General features: G+C 39.2%; 1 protein-coding gene across 2 annotated transcripts in view; it reads right to left on the reverse strand.

Annotated features, from left to right (window-relative positions):
• Nucleotides 1-20,411, reverse strand: part of LOC117435721 (cadherin-12-like) — a 126,739-nt gene that overhangs the window by 10,643 nt on the left and 95,685 nt on the right. For both annotated transcript variants that reach the window (XM_034059095.3, XM_059020745.1), the window contains 2 exons: nt 12,479-12,732; nt 5,199-5,335 (listed from right to left, as the gene is read on the reverse strand). In XM_034059095.3, coding sequence (XP_033914986.3) covers nt 5,199-5,335; nt 12,479-12,732 — 391 coding nt within the window. The remainder of the gene's footprint in view (nt 1-5,198; nt 5,336-12,478; nt 12,733-20,411) is intronic.

Below are 20,411 nucleotides of genomic sequence, written 5' to 3' on the forward strand. Positions count from 1 at the left end.
TACAAAAGGCTGTTGAGATTTCTTAAAGGACAATTTGACAAAACACAGCCATACAAAAGATCACATTGCTGCAACAGAAGCACGAGAAATGCAGCCATGTACAGAGCAAGCCATCACTACTGCGTTTAGCAAGGAGAAGGACGCAGTAATGTCAGCTATGCGGACTGCATATTACCTTGCAAAGAAGAACAGACCTAATTCAGACTTCGAGGATCTAATTTTGTTCCAGCGAAATCAGGTAAACATAATAATTAACATAAAGTGGCGTAGTAGCCTACTATTAGGTCCCTGCGTTTCACGAATTTTGTTTCACTTGTAGCTAATTGTTAACCTCTAAATTAAACAGAGGCACAAGAAAAATTAAATAACCCTAACTGTACATCAAAAAACATTACATTAAGAGACTGCATGGAAAAAAATCCACCTGCTGTACTGCATAGTTACGTTTATATTGGGTCGGTCGGACGGAGTTGTGTGATCCTCCGAGTTTACTGGAAATTTACCTTTACAGGTTGGGTGAAAAAAAAAAAAAAAAAAAAAAAAAAAAAATAATAATAATAATAATAATAATAATAAATAGTCATGAAAAACACAGGGCCCTAACTATAGTAACTCACCAAATTGCCAGTGATTGCCATTTAAGATAAGAAATATATGCTGTTATGTTGTCCAAAGCAACACCACTGTGCTGGATATCATCCTCTCTTAAACTATACGTGTGTGTTTTTTACACAGTATTATTTGTTCTAAACCTAAACTGTGTAACTCAGATTTAGAACATTTTTTTTTAGAAAATCTTTATGAATGCAAATATTAATTGCTCAAATAAATGCTATAGTATTTCTGTCTAATCCAATTTGCTAAATATTATGTTAAACTAAATTGTGCCTGTGTTTTTATTGCAATTGTGATATATTTTTTTTTTTTTTGAAGGGATTATCAATGTTGCAGACCCTTTCTGTGGATAACCACACAACATACACACATGACAACAGCTTGAGGGACATAGCTAGGGTTGCAGTAGAAAATTTGATTGAAGACTTGACTCAATCTGATTTTATGGGAATAATGATAGATGAGTCAACGGACTGTACAAATGAAAAAAACTCTAATGATCTACACAAAATGCCTGAAAAATGGCAATCCATCTGTGGATTTCTTGTATGTGTGCAATCTTGAAGGTGATGGAACAGCTGAACATATATACAATAAAATTGTTGAAGTGTTTCAGGAGTACAATCTTGACCTAAAGAAATGTGTGTCCATAGCCACTGATGGTGCGTCAGTGATGACAGGTAGATTGGGAGGTGGTGTTAAAAAACTGAAGGCTGTGTGTCCAATCATTGTTGCTGTGCATTGCATTGCACACCGTTTGTCTTTGGCTGTATGTCAAGCTAGTCATAATGTAAATGATCTCAACACATTTCAAGAGGTGTTGGGATCGATATATAAATACTACAGCCACAGTCCGAAGAGAATGCAAACCCTAAAAAAACATGTAACTTGTTTTAGCTAAAGCCCAGATTAAATTCAAAGAGGTGTGTGAAACCCGATGGTTAAGCCTTGAGGGCTCAGTGCAGTCTGTACTAGAAAACTTAGACTCCCTGATGGCAGCGTTAATGGAAGATAAGCAGCAACCTGGAAATGCTCTTGCAAGTGGCCTTCTAAAGTTAATTGGAACTTATGAATTTATAGCTGTTGTTCATTTCATGGCTGATGTTATGGGTGTGACTGGAATTTTGTGTCGCACGTTCCAAAAACAAGACATAGACTTTAGCTATGTTAGCATGGCTTTGTCTTCTACATTATCAGCTTTAGAGGAATTAAAGATGGCATCAGGGAAAAACCTAAAGTACTTCGAATCCACTGTACCAGCTGAACCAAATGGTACCTTTGAATGGTCTGGTCATGTAATTAAAGACAGTCAAGAACAGAGGGCTAAATTTTCAAAACTCAAAACACAGTTTTTAGACAATCTGTGTGAAAACATACATAAACGTTTTGAATGTCGTGAAATCTTCTCTGTGTTTTCGGTGTTAGATCCAGGACATTTACCAGCACCAACATCTAGTGAATCTTCCTCCTATGGGGAAACTGAACTTGTAAACATCTGTAAAGCATTTTCAAAGCCACTGTTTGATCCTGTGACTGAAAATGATGCACTGTGTGAGTGGAAACTAGTGAAACCAATGCTAAGTGATAATTTCAGAAGAAACACCTTTGTAGGCACATGGTCAAAACTGTTGGTCAATGATCATTTTAAAACTAGCTTTCCGTGCATAACACAAATCGCTTCTATTGTAAGTGTAATACCGATGTCAACAGTTGACTGTGAGCGTGGTTTTAATCAAGTCAGACCTACGAAACCAACGAGAGGAGGCCATTCGACCCATCAGCGCTCGCTCAGGTCAGCTTATTGAGCCATTGAGTCAAGTGTGGTCTTCAAAGATCCCAATGATCCAGCATCAACAACGTGGCTTGATAACCCATTTCATCCACTCACCGCTCTCTGTGTAAAACCTATGTGATGCTAATATGACCTGTAATCTGTAATAATAGGCATGTCCCTGCATTAAACTGTAGGTTGGTGATTAAATGCTTTAAAATATTTAATATATTAAAATACATTACATTTCATGTCTGCCCTGTCAAGTCAGCACATTAAGTAAAACCTGTCAGGGTAAACTGAATACCACCACACTAATAATAATACATGTTACAAACCCCAAATACTATTACAGGCAGTGCTGGGACAAATCAGATATTTTTTTACATGTATTCGGATACAAAAATCAGATGTTCGTATTCGCTAGAAATGACAAAAAATACCTTGCCCTTATTTACCACCTCACCAGAAGTTGCGCGACAGTTTAAAAAATGGCAAATGAAAAAGAGCTTTAGAGCGAGTCAGAATCTCATGGGACAAAAAAAAAAGCCTGCCACGTCATTCTGAAATGCTTCGCTTAAACAGTGCCAAACTTGCTGGAAATGTTGTGTAGTGAATTTTATATAGATGTTATAATATTTGTTGTTGCGACTTTCTGTTACTGTTACAATGCCATTTCCACGTTTGTTTTATTTAAATTAAATTACAGTTTTCGTTTGCTTGTTCTGCTACAAAAAGGCAAACTAAAGTAAAACTCATGTTATTACTTTATGAAAAAGTGCCTATGGCCGCTGTTTACTGTGGAAAAACAGCAATGGCAAGGAATTAAAACAAGAGTAAAAAATAAATAAAATGCAGTGTCATCTTTATGTACTATTTTGGGAATAAACAAAACAACGTTTAACTTGAACTGTTATTTGGTATCCTTTGTTTTGTAGTTAATTGGGGTAAAGTACGGCCTACACAATGTATTCTTTACTCCGGGGATATTTTTCTACTTTAACGTGTCACATGTTGTAACGTCTTGCTGTAAAATAAAGGCGCACACACAGGGCCACGGCCACGCCCCCTGCCGCTGTTGCTATGCTGTCTCTGCCTGCATTCTGAGCAATATAATTACTTTTATTACTTTTTGAAAATGAATGAATATCTGAACGAATATTTAAATTATAAGCGAATATTCTAACATAAAAATGCTGTGATCATCCCAGCACTAATTACAGGTGATAAATTGCAGGCAAATAATAGCTGAGCCAAACGAGAAAAAGGTGTCGATAATTAGAAACTGGCTTAAATGAGCACAGGAGCTCTAATAATGCCTACAAAAGTGCCCACACTTTGATAAATTAGGCCCATAGTAACAATTGCCATGAATTAAACTACTAGTAGTCATTTGTAATAATTGAGTTTATACAATTTATATTAAAGACTAAGTGTGGTGTGACAGTTTTGTAATTAAGTGATAAAAAGGGTACGTTTTATCGATTTTAAAAACCGTACCAGCTGAAAGCTTACAGCTGCAGTTCAGAAAGCAATCTATATTGTGTCCCAGGGAAAAGCCAGACACAAATAACACCAGTGACACCTGTCTTTGACAAACCATACAACCTATTTTGAGTTGTTCCAACAGTATTTACATGTTAACTGATTTTTAAGTTCAAAAGAATTATGTAAAGTTTATCTTTTTGGTGCCAAAACAAAGTGTACAGAATTTCTTTGACAGAAACAGCACTCTATAGATGGGAGCTTGCAGTATCTCCATGCTCGCTTTCAGATGGAACGCAGGTAAGAAGTCAAATTCATTGAAATTAAAACTGCACCTGCGTCATGCATGCGAGCAGTGAACATTGTACAAAAAGTGAGTCAGATAATGGATAGTAAAATTGCAGTGACACGTTTCAGAAAAACACTGACATACAGTAGGAATAATACTAGGTCAGTTACAATATGTGGCCTAAAGGTGGCTGTGATGGGGTGCCAGCGCGCTCCTATAATTTGTGTTTATTATTGTTATTTTTACTGTTGTTTTTCTTAGAATTCTTGTTTGTTTTGGATTGGCAGGGAGGGGGTTAAATTCCTCCCTGTAAAATACATGTGAGAATGTGGCTGGAGCCTTAAGTGTTTAATTGTTAATTATTAGTTAATTGGGCTCCAGCCACAGACTATAAAAGGCAGGTGAAACCCTTTGTGTGGGGGTTTTTTGGGTGAGTTTGTTTGTTGGGGTGCTGTGCTGTTTCGTTTTTTTGAGAAAGAAACTGTAGTGAAGGCTAATGCCCAGCCTACATTTCTGTATTTGTATTTGGACCTTTTTGTTGGCCTTTGTGCCTATTTATTTGATTATTTTTTGTTTAATAAAGATCATTATTTTGCCCTTTCACTGTCTCTCAGCCTCAAACCTCTGTCATCCTGCCACAGTGGCCCTGAAAACAAGTATAAATGTGGCATAACTCATCCACACACTCAAGAACAATCTTGACTTCAGATTAACTGGTTTATTAAAGAATACATCTGGATTTTAGATAAATGACTCTGTCAGTACAAAGTCTGGTGTCTCAAGCAACAAAAATTGTCTTCACATACCAATCAATAGATGCTGTAATCACAAGGCATTTATTTTTAGCATTCTGCCTACAATATATAAAAAGTTCCTACTAATGCAATCAATAATGTTTTATATTCCAAGACAATACAATACTGTTGATTTGAAATCAGCCATTTAATACAATGATTTGAATGTATAATACGTGGTTGTTGACAATAAAAGGAACATGTAATTCCCCATAAATCAGTATTGATTCTTTGTCATACTTACTAACTTTAGTTGCAACAATGGATACATTGTGCTGTGCCATGTTCTCTCGGTCCAAGAGTTCCTTTGTAGTGATGGTTCCTTCCACTGGATCAATTTCAAAATAACTGTCCAACTCACTCTTCCAATCAATAGAATACCTGAGGAATCACAAGATTTAGTTTTTATGAATATATACAAAACATGAAATACATTTTTATAAAACAGACCACAGAAATGGCATTGTTTATATTAGTGGTAGTTTGCTTATTTTTTTTGTGAGTACAGTATGCATGCCCTCATACTTTTTTTTCTTCACAATTTAAAGCTGCAGTGTCCCGCAATCTTGACTATGGTTTACTAAATGGTTTCATAGTGTAGTCTCATGTGCATACTCTTTATCAGACAGCAGACCTTGTTACATAGGAACTTTATTTATACAGTATCACCCACATATAAAGCCTGGTTTTGGCAAACATATTTTGTGTGTGTGTGTTTTTTTTTTCACTTAGTTGTGTGCAGTGTTTAAAAGGGTGGGTATTGGTAAAATCAAACCAAAACTACTGTAGATCAGCCTAAGCATTATCTGACGTAAGTAAATTGAATGAAAGTCGACTCGGAACCTTTGTGAAATCAGAGGTAAGTCTGGTCAGCTATAGAATCATAATTTCTCTAACCTTTACCAGGTTGTAAAAGTGAAACAACTGTATTATGACTAAGATATGTTGTGTTTTGTATAAACTAATGCCATCCGCCTGTAAAACATTTTTTAATCCTTAAAGTGATATTGTGCACCACAGGATACACTCTCTCAGTCATATGTCTTTGTTTGAATACAAACTAGGCAGTGGATCTCACAAGAAAAGGAGAAGCCATACTAATGGGGGATTTCAACTTCCCGTGTATAAAATGGGAGAACCCGGTGGGTAGCACGACGGACGAAATTAAAATGGTGGAAATGACAAATAACTGCTTCCTAACGCAATTTGTCAAGGCACCGACTAGAGGGGAGGCATACCTTGACTTAGTCTTTTCAAATCATGAAGACAAAATAACTAAAACAGAGGTCAGAGAGCCACTGGCAAACTCAGACCACAAAACGGTCTCATTTGAAGTGTTTTTTAAAACCACAAAAGTAATGAGTACTTAGAACTGCAAACACAAGTCAAAAAGGAAGTTAGAAAAGCCAAGAGAGAGATAGAAATAAATATTGCCAAGGGGGCTAAATCCAATTCCAAAATGTTTTTCCAATATTATAACAGCAAAAGAACATTCAAACAGAAGGTTAAATGTCTAAGAGATACAAATGGCAAAATCATAGACGAAGAAAAGAAAATAGCAAATATATGAAATGATTACTTTTCACAGGTTTTTACAAAGGAGGACACAGACAACATGCCCCACATGTCGACCTGTTCCTATCCAGTTTTAAATAGCTTTAGCATAACAGAGGCAGAAGTGTTAAAGGGACTAGGAGCTCTTAAAATAAACAAATCCCCTGGGCCGGATGAGATCTTCCCAATAGTACCTAAAGAAATGAAAGAAGTTATTTACAAACCACTAACCAAGATCATGCAACAGTCTTTTGGGGATGCAACATTGACAATGGATAATTGCAAAGCATATGACATGGTTTATTTAGATTTCCAGAAAGCTTTTGACAAAGTCCTGCATAAAAGATTGATTCTCAAACTGAACGCAGTAAGGATTCAAGCAAATGCAAGCACATGGATTAGGGAGTGGTTAACATGTAGAAAACAGAAAGTACTGATTAGAGGAGAATCCTCAAAATGGAGTGAGGTAACCAGTGGTGTACCAAAGGGATCAGTATTAGGTCCTCTGCTATTCCTACTCTACATTAATGATTTCGATTCTGGTATAGTAAGCAAACTTTTTAAATTTGCAGACGACACAAAAATAGGAGGAGTGGCAAAGACTGTTGTAGCAGCAAAGGTCATTCAAAATGATCTAGACAGCATTCAAAAAAGTGCAGACACATGGCAAATGACATTTAATACAGAAAAGTGTAAGGTACTGCACGCAGGCAATAGAAATGTGCATTATAAATATCATATGGGAGATACTGAAATTGAATAAGGAATCTATGAAAAAGACCTGGGAGTTTATGTCTTCATCTGGACAATGTGGGGAAGCTATAAAAAAGGCCAACAAGATGCTTGGATATATTGTGAGAAGTGTTGAATTTAAATCAAGGGAAGTAATGTTAAAACTTTACAATGTATTAGTAAGACCTCACCTAGAATATTGTGTTCAGTTCTGGTCACCTCATTACAAAAAGGATATTGCTGCTTTAGAAAGAGTGTAAAGAAGAGCGACCAGAATTATCCCGGGTTTAAAAGGCCTGTCGTATGCAGACAGGCTAAAAGAATTGAATCTATTCAGATCTGATTCAAACATTCAAAATCCTAAAAGGTATAGACAATGTCGACCCAGGGGACTTTTTTTACCTGAAAAAAGAAACAAGGACCAGGGGTCACAAATGGAGATTAGATAAAGGGGCATTCAGAACAGAAAATAGGATGCACTTTTTTACAGAGAATTGTGAGGGTCTGGAACCAACTCCCCAGTAATGTTGTTGAAGCGGATACCCTGGGATCCTTCAAGAAGCTGCTTGATGAGATTTTGGGATCAATAAGCTACTAACAACCAAACGAGCAAGATGGGCTGAATGGCCTCCTCTCGTTTGTAAACTTTCTTATGTTCTTATGTTCTTATGTTCTTAATAAAACAACATGAGAAAGTTCAGTGTGGGCAAGTCAAAAAGACTGAAATGACCTTTTTATAAACCACAACTCAGTCCAGTGGTTAAAGAAAAGTGCTTGTAACCAGGAGGTCCCCGGTTCAAATCCCACCTCAGCCACTGACTCATTGTGTGACCCTGAGCAAGTCACTTAACCTCTTTGTGCTCCGTCTTTCGGGTGAGACGTAGTTGTAAGTGACTGTGCAGCTGATGCATAGTTCACACACCCTAGCCTCTGTAAGTTGCCTTGGATAAAGGTGTCTGCTAAATAAAATAAACTTCCAGACAGATTACATTATATTCTCTATGTCGACTTCCAGAGAACATTTTATATTTTAATTGGTATTATCACAGCATTACTCCCATTGCACCAAAAATATCCTGTATGTGCAGAACAAAGTAATTTAATACCTGCTTACACAAACACATGCTAAAGGGAATTACTGCACACCACTACAACTAAGAATCATTTAAAGAATCCATGAACTGTAAACTAAAACTGAATGTGAAATATTAACATCAGGTTTGTTTTTTAAATGTGTTGCAGTCACATGAAAACTCAGCAACTTTCCAGTCTGTTATGAAACAGCATAGTCTTTTCTCAGTGCAAAGATGGTCTGTACTTGCATTTGTTTTCTCTACGCACTTGCACTTTGTTGCAAGTCTGTTAATGAACCACAGCCTGCACAATGCCCCAAGGTCTAGCCAGGACACTTTTATGTGTCGTAGTTGGCGATGTATGGCGATGTATTTGCTTTTCCGAATACCACCAAGAACACATGTGGAATTAACTTTTCCTTAAGGAACTATTATTTGTGTTTATTCTTACTTGTTTATAACTGAAAAAGTATACTATATGTACTGCTGCTTACAATTACATGGTATATGTTTATATACTCACAAGTACAGGTAGTGGACACAAAAATGGAAACACCTGGGTAACTGAGGGACACCAAGTATATTGAAAACAAGGGCTTCCACACAGGTGTGGCTCATGCGTTAATTAAGCAAATAACATCCCAGTTTACTGCAAAAGGTTGTTTCCTAAAAAATGTTTTAAAAATTGGCAGCACGCCTTACTTAAAACCTTGATTAAGAGTTTGTACACATGCATCCAGGTATCCCAATTTGAAAACAAACTACAAGTTCTAAGTCCATCTCTATTCCAATGCACAGTTGTAGTGGATGCCTACACTGTTCAAGTCTAAAGCAGTCGTGCTTGACATTACCTATATTGTCCACTGAAACCACAGATTAAATAACTTATTTGTGGATTTGTATTTGAACCTGAATAGGTTTAGAAATTACTTTAGATGACTCAGAATAATAAAAAAAACAACAACAAACAAACAATGGTTCAGTGGTTAATGGAACATATAGTCTCACCTATCAATTTAATTTTGGTGCATGTAAGTCCCAGTGGAGTAAAATACAGAATACAGTATTCTAAAAGTATCATTCTATGTGTATCAAAAATTATTTGGCAGCCTTGACCTCACTTAAAATTGTGGTGCATCACTGCACTTTTTAACTGAATCTCCAAAAGAATAATGTCAAACAGACTGCAGAAAAAAATATGAAAACCGTATGCTAAATCTATTTATTTAGCATCAAAAAACAGAATGCTATCACGTTTATTTAATTAAAAGAAATATGTACATGAAAAATGATATGCAAAACATTGCTTTACAAATACTTACACACAGTACATTGATTATGTAATTAGTTAAGTTGTAGATACTTATCTAATCGAACCTGTGAATGCGAGTGATGCAACCTCGCAAGGTTTGTTGGTCGTCTTCTCTTTCAGGGAACCGGGGTCACATCCGTAACCTATCGTTCCTTTTCAATTTGAAGACGACCAACAACAATACTTTTGGGAAAGTATATCAAAGCCGCCGTGAGAGAGCGTGAGCATGGTCGGAGACAGCAGACTCCACTTGTGGAGGGCATCCGCCGAGCACCCTTTAGAAAATGGGTCGCCAGAATATGAGCGCCCAGGGAAACTAAGTCAATGGGGACATGGCATGCAGATATAGCTGCTAGGTACACCTCTAGCAGATCTTGCAGAAACTGTAAAATAAGTAATGCCAAGGAGTACTATCGCCTCTTTTGTCTGGACTTTCTCTAGGAAGGCTGGGAGCAACGGTATCAGCGGGAATGTGTACAAGAGCGTCCTGGACCACTCGTGGGCTAGGGCATCGACGCCTAGTGGACCGCTGGAGCGGTGGAGGGAGAACCATAAGGGGCAGTGAGTCGTCTCTGCCGTGGCAAAGAGATCGCCCTGACGGGTGAGGACCCTCCCTCGAGAGGAGGTCCACCGCCCAATTCACCACTCCAGGGAGATGACAGCCCGGAGGGATAACAGTTTCCTCTTTGCCCAGGTCAATAGCCGGAAGGCTATGCGGTGCAACCCCGGGGACCAAAGCCCTCCCTGGTGGTTGAGATACGCTACTATAGACACGTTGTCCGTGCACAAGGACATGTCTCCTCTGGAGCCTTGGCAGGAAATGCTGGAGAGTGAAGTGAACTGCTCGCAGTTCCAGCACATTTATGTGCAGGGATGTCCAGCTACCCGACCAGGACCCACTGACTCCTCTGCCTGCAGACCGCACCCCAACCCAAGTTGGATGCGTCTGTCATCACCACCTGATGGTTGTGAATTACTCCCATCCTTACACCTTCACTCAGGTGAGAGGCTTGTCTCCTCCAGCACAGGGCTTCCCAGCATATGCGGGACACGGTCAGTCGACGGTGTTTGTCGCGTTTGAGATGGAGCCGGAAAGCATTGAGCCACGCCTGAATCGGGCACATATGAAGTAACCACAACAGGAGAGCTGATGAAGCTGCGGCCATCAGACCCAGTAACTTCTGACACAACAGAGAGGGTTGCTCACAGATGTAACCGTGATCCCTCGAAAGGGAGGAGGGCCTGCACGTAACCGGTGTGTATGGTGGTGAGCACCCAAGAATCTGAGGTGCAAGTGCACCAGTATTGTAGCTGGTGTTGAGAGAAGGGGTGGGTCTGAGGCCACAAGCCTTCAGGGGCTGCTGAGGCTGAGGTGGAACCTGCTTTGGAGATTGCCTAGGACGGTGTTGGAACTGCCTCTCTGAGCGCTGTTGTGCTGGGGCCCCTCGTCTGGCGTTTCCCCATCCTTGCGGGCAGCCCCGGTTGTTAGCTGCCGCGGAAGCCTGAAAGCGATGCCTCTGGTCAACACGCAGCGCCGTGGGGATCGGAGCCGTTCGTGTCACCGTATGTGTCATGGGTGGATGCCAGCATCTCATCCTCTCCTGCACTGGAGCACCAAAGCTGTCTGTGCACCACTATAAGGCTTGCCAGGCTTCGACCCAGGGCGTGCCCTTGGAAGCCTGATATTTGTAGCAGCGTACCTGAGACCAAACGTAGCTCTGAAGCTACTGGTTCAAGAAGGGGCACCAATTTGCAAAATGCCATCTAGGTAGGCCGTGAGGAGACCTGCCGTGTTGGCGAGGTGCATAACTTGTGCTTCAGCTGCAAATGCCTTCTTAAGGTGGGCCTATGTTATTCTGCATTGGCTGTTAGGGCAGGCAGGGTCTTTAGCCAGACCTACTACCGGAGGGGCTCGCACCAGGCCCGCGCCCAGCTTGGCTGATTGCTTTTAAAATCGTACCTCCTCCACAGAATCTGGGAATACCAGGAAGGGCTGGGGGGGAGCCTGCGCCGGTCTAAAGACAGAGCAGCGTTCAGGCGCTGCCATCCAGGGAACCTGGAGGAACTTGGAAACTCGCTCCATAAGCGCCCGAATTGAGCTTGACGAAGCGGTAACACCAGTCTCTGAGGTAACTTCACAGGTGGGGCCCGTCTCCTGGGTCAGCTCTTGGACCTCTCTCTCTCCTCCTGTAGGGGGAAGTAAGGAAACACACACACGCACACAACAAGAGCTGTGAGGGTAGAAAGTCACTGCGCGGTGAACTGTGAGATTTCTGGCTGAGTGCACCGAGAGGGCGGTTCGAGACAATCTGGCGGAATCGACTCAACACGCATCTCTTTTTTTTTTTGTTGCAAATAGCGGAGGAAAAAACACAAAACAGGTTAGAAAGCAGACTACAACCGTAAAGCAATGTAGGCTGTTGAAATGAAAAAGTTAAATGCAGCACTCCCCTGAGGGGCCTATCGGCAGCACTGACATAAAATGCTCAGTAAATACCTGACCTGTGGCAGGCATATCCCAAAAGTATTGTTGTTGGTTGTCTTCGAATTGAAAGGGAACAGTGTATTGCCCTGCATTGCAGCAAAGCTTGTGTTTGTGGCATCTTTCCATTTGTTTTCAACTGTTATGTATGTAAGTACCTATTTAGAAACAAAAAAGACTCCAAGGCTACCAAATGAACACATAGAACTTCACTGTATCAATTATAAACAAAATACCATATCATTAAATACATTAACATTTGATTAGTTTGATGTTTCTTCAGAAGATTTTTTTTATATAGTTTAGTAAATCATGCATACAGGTATGTTATGATATATTCCGAAGACAATAACGTGTTCAAAAGAATTTACCTTACTGGACTGCTACCAGCATCCAGGTCTTGAGCGGTCACTGCCCCTATAATAATGCCAACAGGGGTATCTTCATACACGTCCATCGTGTAAGAAGGTTTGGTGAATACTGGAGGTTCATCCACATCCAAAATATTAATCTTGACAGTAACTGTGTCTTTATATGGTCCGAAGGCATGAAACCGATGGTCTAGATGAGCATTAGAGGCTTCCACTTTGAAAGTATATGCCTTTTTTGTTTCAAAGTCTAATGGCTGGAAGACAAGACACATAAATAGGAATCATCATTCTCCCCCACATATACACCAACAGTCATATCTATATGTAAACTCCTGTTCCATTTGGAATTAATGAGATTAAAGTCACATTTGCAACTTGCTGTCTAATAATAATCAAGAGCATTTTCAGAGAACATCCTGTATACTGGGTTGTCTATTATCTTTCACAGTGTCTGTAAACAATAATTGTTACATTTTGGAATCATCACAGAAGGAATAACCATCACTGTCTAGTACTTTTTTTTATATTGGGGCTTATCTACTATGTTCTATTCAAGCTGCCATTTGTAAATCAAAGATTTAAAAAAACAATGTCCATTGAATTAATAATCCATGGGTGTTTTCTTGAATTTCAGAATTCATCTTGGAGACATAGGTGGGCTCTGCATAGCTAAGAAAAGAAAATAGATTTTAAGAGAGAGCATTAAAACAAACTGGGTTTTGATTCTAAATCAAATCTGTCCAAAAAATGTAACAGCTGTGACAGTGATATCAGAGGAATTAAACTGCAATTTTGATGCCCCAAAAGCAAACCGAGAGTATTGGGCAGCATGAGTATCACAACTATTATTATTTTATTTGTGTGTAGTCAGTTTAGCAACAAAACAATACACGGCAATGTTGAATCTGTCTACCAGTAGTGGAGTCTTACATTGTGTAGATAAGAGTTAACGTGTTTGCCAAAGCTGATAACCGAGCTCTAAAGCCTAAGTCTGCTGTTTTCAAAATAGTTTGTATAAAAATACATCGTTCTGGTAGGTCACTGTGGTCTCTTGTAAACCGCCTTTGCATGTTTCTCTGGGCATCTTTTTCCTGTGAAGTATGAATTGAAGCTTTGCAACTGCTGTAAAAAAAAGCCAACAAGGTCACTACTGCCGTTGGGAGACCTATGTAATACTGATCCACAAAAAGGGAGACAAAACCGAACCAGGGAACTACAGACCAATAAGCCTGACTTCTATTATATGTAAACTTATGGAAACTATATTAAGATTCAAAATGGAAAATTACCTATACGGTAACAGTATCCTGGGAGATAGTCAGCATGGTTTTAGGAAAGGGAGATCGTGTCTAACTAACCTGCTTGACTTTTTTGAGGATGCAACATCGACAATGGATAATTGCAAAGCATACGACATGGTTTATTTAGATTTCCAGAAAGCTTTTGACAGTCCTGCATAAAAGATTAATTCTCAAACTGAACGCAGTAGGGATTTAAAGAAATGCATGCACATGGATTAGGGAGTGGTTAACATGTAGAAAACAGAAAGTACTTATTACAGGAGAAAGCTCAAAATGGAGCGAGGTAACCAGTGGTGTACCACAGGGATCAATATTAGGTTCTCTGCTATTCCTAATATATATTAATGATTTAGATTCTGGTATAGTAAGCAAACTTGTAAGGTAGTGCACGCAGGCAATAAAAATGTGCATTATAAATATCATATGGGAGATACTGAAATTGAAGAAGGAATCTATGAAAAATACTTAGGAGTTTATGTTGACTCAGAAATGTCTTCATCTAGACAATGTGGGGAAGCTATAAAAAAGGCCAACAAGATGCTCGGATATATTGTAAAAAGTGTTGAATTTAAATCAAGGGAAGTGATGTTAAAACTTTACAATGCATTAGTAAGACCTCATCTAGAATATTGTGCAGTTCTGGTCACCTTGTTACAAAAAGGATATTGCTGCTCTAGAAAGAGTGCAAAGAAGAGCAACCAGAATTATCCCGGGTTTAAAAGGCATGTTGTATGCAGACAGGCTAAAATAATTGAATCTATTCAGTCTTGAACAAAGAAGACTGTGTGGTGATCTGATTCAAGCATTCAAAATCCTAAACTGTATTGACAATGTCGACCCAGAGGACTTTTTCGACCTCAAAAAAGAAACAAGGACCAGGGGTCACAAATGGAGATTAGATAAAGGGGCATTCAGAACAGAAAATAGGAGGCACTTTTTTACATAGAGAATTAATTGTGAGGGTCTGGAACCAACTCCCCAGTAATGTTGTTGAAGCTGACACCCTGGGATCCTTCAAGAAGCTGCATGATGAGATTCTGGCATCAATAAACTACTAACAACCAAACGAGCAGGATGGGCCGAATGGCCTCCTCTCGTTTGTAAACTTTCTTATGTTCTTATATTATGTACTGTATATGCCTGGCTTTCATTCCTACAGTATATCAGTGTACTTCTAAATGTCTTTTGACTTGTATCGGGCTAACTCCAAAGCATTGTATGAGGGGAAACAAAACAATGTTATACGAGTAATTCAGAAAGTAAGGGGACAATGTGATAGTCAAATTATCCACAAACCAGCCACAATACAGATATACTGTATGGTAGGCTACTTCTTTTAAATAATCCCCATTTACAGTACTGCACGGTCCTGGTGTGACACAAGGTTGCATCTGCCTGTAGAGACGAGGTCAAGGCTATAGCGCAGAAGGGTCTTTGATAGATGCACAGCCGTTTTTTCTCTACAGGCATCTACAACCTTGTGTCACGCTTGGTAAGACAGTTAGGATGGAGAGGGATTATGTAGAGGCTGCTTAATGTCGCCCACTTCAGTCTCAGGTTGACTTTTATCAATCTGCTTTATGTTTCCATTTACTTGGTATGTTATCTCTCAACCTAAATGACTATCTACATAGACCAGTAAATATTGCTCATAATCGACGGTTGTCTCGTTGTTTGATGGTTGAGCAGCAAAAATCCTAAACAGAAAGTACAGTTCAGAACCGAAAATAAATAAAGGAGTACATGACAGTATATATTTATATAGTTTAAACACATGTTGTATGCACATTTATAGGTATGGAATAGTTTTGTATTATTACAATATCACCAGGTTGTATTTTTCTAAGTTGCTTTGGTTTCAGTTTAATTTGCAGGTTAGACGGTTATCAAACATACTGTACATGTTTTGGGATGTATATTTATTTATTTTTCTTTTGATTTTACCTCTGTTCTTATACAAAATATTATTGTCCCAAATTCTGTTACAGTATATGAACCATATTTTCCTTTCAATCCTACCAATTATGAAATGTTTACATTTCCAAAACAACACAACGCAACCTTGGAAATGTGCTTTGAGAAAGCCTGTTGCTTTGTGATGTCATCAGTCTGTAAAGAAAGCCTGCTGCTTTGTGATGTCATTAGTCTGTAAAGAAAGCCTGCTGCTTTGTGATGTCATTAGTCTGTAAAGAAAGCCTGCTGCTTTGTGATGTTATCAGTCTGTGTGTGCTCCTATCAAATCTGCAAGAGGCAAAACTGCTTTGGAGACATAATTTCCCCTGAAAAAAAAAGATTTACAAAAAACAATATGTGCCTGTGGAAGGGTGGTGTGTAATTCACTGACACACGGGAGACACAAAAGTAATTTGGGAACACCGCACAGGTGCCCAGTTTTATTATGGGAGCGTAGTTTCACTTTTTGGCCCGCAGAGGGCGCTGTTGTCTGTGGTCTGCCTATCAGCGATGATATGCAAAGCCACAGAAATACCAGAGGCGGTACCGTTTACTAGTGTAGGCGCACTCGCAGGGGCTCAAACAAAAGAATAAGCAAAAGGAGAATGTTAAAAGGAAAATAAAACACAGCAATCAAAACTACAAATAAAAGGTGCTGCACTTGGCAGCTTCACCCCGACCGTCGCTACCCGCACGGTCCGGGTCTCCGTCCTACACTCACCGCTCCCTCAGCCTGCTAAAAATACTGATGGGGTCTGCCCACGGTTTCCCCCGCTAGCACTATTTTCTTTCTTTTGTTCTCTTTGCCTTTGCGATTTTCCTCCCTGGCCGTGTCTCGGTTCTTGACCCGAGCGTCCGCACGTCTTTTCAGAAGGGCAGACCTGAGGGAACAGCAGAATGTTAACTTATAGGGCCAGCAATTCCCCCAAGACCCGCCTCTCAGCCACTCAGAGAGAAGGAAAGTCCGCACACCCACTCTCCCACCTCTCCGTGTCACTGCCATGACTGACAGGCGGATATTGACGGGCTGCTGCCCTCTCCCTGCAGCACTATGAACACATCAGAGGAATCAGTACAGGTCTCCCCCTGTTACAGTGCCATTAAAATCTCAGTTTGTTTTTCCTCATATGTCTAAGCAAAGTTGTGTAGCCAAGATGCAAGTACAATGCTGCAGAAATAAGCTCTAGGCATGCTTCAATTTATACATTTTAATGAAGGGCGCATCATTAAATATCAATTGACATAGAATATTCTAGAAATGTCATTATTAAAGTAATTTGTGAGCCAAAAAGTCATTATTGACAGTCATCGTTTGTAAGAGTTCTTTAAAACACACTAATATGATGCATTTAAAATCTCTATCTCCAGGCAGAGAGTTTTTATTCAAGGTTTTTTTTTTTTTCTGAATGTAAAATATGTATTGTTTCATGTAAAGATTCCCTTGTTGTCTTAGATCTTTTTGCCTGTGCATTTGTAAGTTTTTACAAAGACTTTAAAAATGTAAAACCTGCCTAAAGCTTGGAAGCAGACACAGGGTGATCAATTTTTTATGAAGCCTGTTCCGTTTATTGGTAGTCGGTAAAATATCACTAAAATATTTCCACGTTTTTCCACATGTTTTGGTATAATTTTGTTATGATGGCCTATACTTACATAGTTTAATATCAGACTGCCTGTCTCGTCTATGATCATATTACATTTCATTGAACCAGAAAGTATTTAATTTACACCATATGTGCAGGTGCGCCCTAAAGTTGCTACCCAAGAAATCAATCAAATGCTGTGTGAAATATATCAATAAAAAGTGAATTTTGTCTAAATTAGTTTGTTGCTGGGCTAAGCGATTTTAATAATACATGTCTGTATAAGCGAGATTTTTTTTTTCTGTTTTTGATTAAAGTATTTCTCTGGGAAGGTGATGGGTTTTACACAGTGGTGTAGTGGTAAATAAAAATAACGTGGGTAAACTCCCCTGCTTGGCTAAAGAAAGAAGAGCCTTCAAAGCAAACAAAATGTGCACAATATAATATAGATTTTTTATAAAATAAACAAGTTTCAAGTTAAGTACAAAATTGCATAAGGAACTTTAAATCTCTAACTTTTTATAAGATGCACAATTTAAAATGTAAAATTAAGCAAATTGTTAGTTCAATTGTGGGTTCAATTAAGTAATTGAGAGTTAGGTTGGAACAAAAACCAACAGGGCATGGGTCCCCCAAGACCAGGATTGAGAACCACTGATGTAGGGTAACTGTGTACATGTAAATAAAAGCTCCTGTCTGAGTGATAAAACCAGGGCACGACCAGGATTGAGAACCACTGCCCTACATTATTTACATTAACGCTGCCACTAGCACACACAGTCATCAGCACAAACATTACAGCAGGCTCCACAAGGCCTTTTTGTTGTCATGAGAGGTATCTGAAGGGTGGGCCTTGTACTGTCTGGATCTAGTGTCATTGGCAGAACGGTGCTTTTGGAGCCACAAGCTGAGTTACTTTTTTGGTTCAAATAGTGCAGTGGGGGGTCCATCCAAATTAATCATCATCAAACTGGCAATATTTGACACTAACAGAGCTGCTCTAATATCGCTTGCAATGTTATTCATGAGGCTAAAACCTCTTTCACACTCTGCAGTGCTACATGGAAAAATCTGCACACAGAGCAAAATAGGTTTCAAGTCCTCAGGTTCACTGTTGTTTTTTTTTTTTTAGATAGTCTCGCATTCCATTAATGGCTTATTCTGTACTCAAAGTGAAGCGTCTGCACAGTCTTCTCAGTTGTTCCTCACCATGAGACCTGCCAAGATGTCACCTCTGTATGAAAGGCGCTTTTCCATATTGTTATTGAGACTCTGAAGAAGCTGCCCAACATTAATACATTTCAGCTTTGGATTTGGCTTCAGAGTAATTGATCTGAATTCTACCACGTCTTTGGCTTTCAAAGCCTCCACATATTTTTCTCCTGGGGAGTCCTTGAAGGAGGCTAACACTCTAATAGTCCATTTCACTAAATGTTCAATCCTGGGAAGCATCATAGAATGAGCCTGAAGCTCCAGAGACAAATTAGCTAGCTCATAGAGCACATCATTCATCAAGGCAAGGTCACAGAGGAATTCAGGATTTGCTAAGCAGTCTGCTAAACCTCTATATATTTGCCTTTCCTTGCCATTTCTTAGATCATTTGAAGCAGCATTTTCAAAATGCTTACAAAGGGCCCCAAATGACACCCATACTGCTCGTACTGTCCTAAAACTGCTAGCCACCCAGCGTACATCCAAGATTCATCAAATGCGTAAGATTTGGGATCCTACTTCTGCTGCTGCTTCATTGAGCTCACGTTTATTTTTGTTTGACTGGTTGTAAATATTATGGAGCTTTTCCATAAAGGCTTTGAAATGGTTGACACTGTTGATCTCATCAATAGCATCTGCCACTGCTAATTCAAGTCTATGGTTCATACAATGCCAAATAAAAAGTTTTGGGTATTTTGAACACATTCTTGTCACCTAGCATAACACTAGCCCCATCAGAAACAAATGAAACCCAGCTTTCTTGAAGATAACTGTCAGTGAATACAGTCTTCCTTAAGGAGTGCTGAGGCAACACCCTCAGCTTTCTGATTTTCAAGTTCCACAAGGTCAAGGAACAAGAAAATAGGGCTTTCACTTTCAATAGAAGCTTTAAAAGTGACGATCATGGCAGCTTTCCTGCTGAGAGTACTAGCCTCATCAATTACTACAGCCAGCTTACTCGAAGAGCCAAGAGTCTTGACTTGTTTTCTGCATCTCCTTTGCAATATGATTGACAATGCCTGTTGAACTGTATCATGAATGCAACATTTTCCCCATGTTTATTCCATTAAGTTCCTGTAACTCAATTAGACTTCCATGGTTGCTGAATGGACAGTTGTTCTTTGCTAGGTAATATGCAGTTCTAAATACAGCCTCGCTTGCATGATCAGCAACTTCTGAAATTGCCTCAGTGATATTTCCTAGAGTATTTGCCTTTCTCTGATTTTTGATTTTCTGTGCTACACCATGAGCTTTGGAATCCACATGCTTCTTAATTTTAATCCTGAGGGATGACAATTTAACATCTCTACTTTCATGGCAAGATGCTTTAATCTGATAGTTGCACGCACTATTTTTAATAAAGAAACACAAAAACAAAATAAACAAAACAAACACCTAGCTCTTTCTTGAGCACTAAATTAAAACACAAAACAGGAACCTAAACTATATAACAGGACAGCTAAGCTGTTTACCTGTTCAAACAAAAACAAAACACACACTGTTTTCACGCAGATCACACCAAAAGGCTTTACACTACCTTTTCCTTTATGCTTAAGGCTGTACACACACACCAGCACATTCGGGCTTCTACACACATCAGTCGCCCTGAGCAGACTGACTGCTCTCTTTTAATACCCTGCACCTGGCTCTAATTTACAGTAATAGCCAGGTGCAGGTGATAATTAACAATAAAACCAATTAATAAAAACAATTAAACTAAACCAAAATGTGCCTACACACATGTTTTCTGCAGGGAGGAATTAACCCCCTCCCTGCTGTCTTAATATATATATATATATATATATATATATATATATATATATATATATATATATATATATATATATATATATATTAAATACAGTGAAATAAGGCGTTTTAGAA

Source organism: Acipenser ruthenus, chromosome 3, assembly GCF_902713425.1.
Source record: "Acipenser ruthenus chromosome 3, fAciRut3.2 maternal haplotype, whole genome shotgun sequence".
Lineage (NCBI taxonomy): Eukaryota > Metazoa > Chordata > Actinopteri > Acipenseriformes > Acipenseridae > Acipenser > Acipenser ruthenus.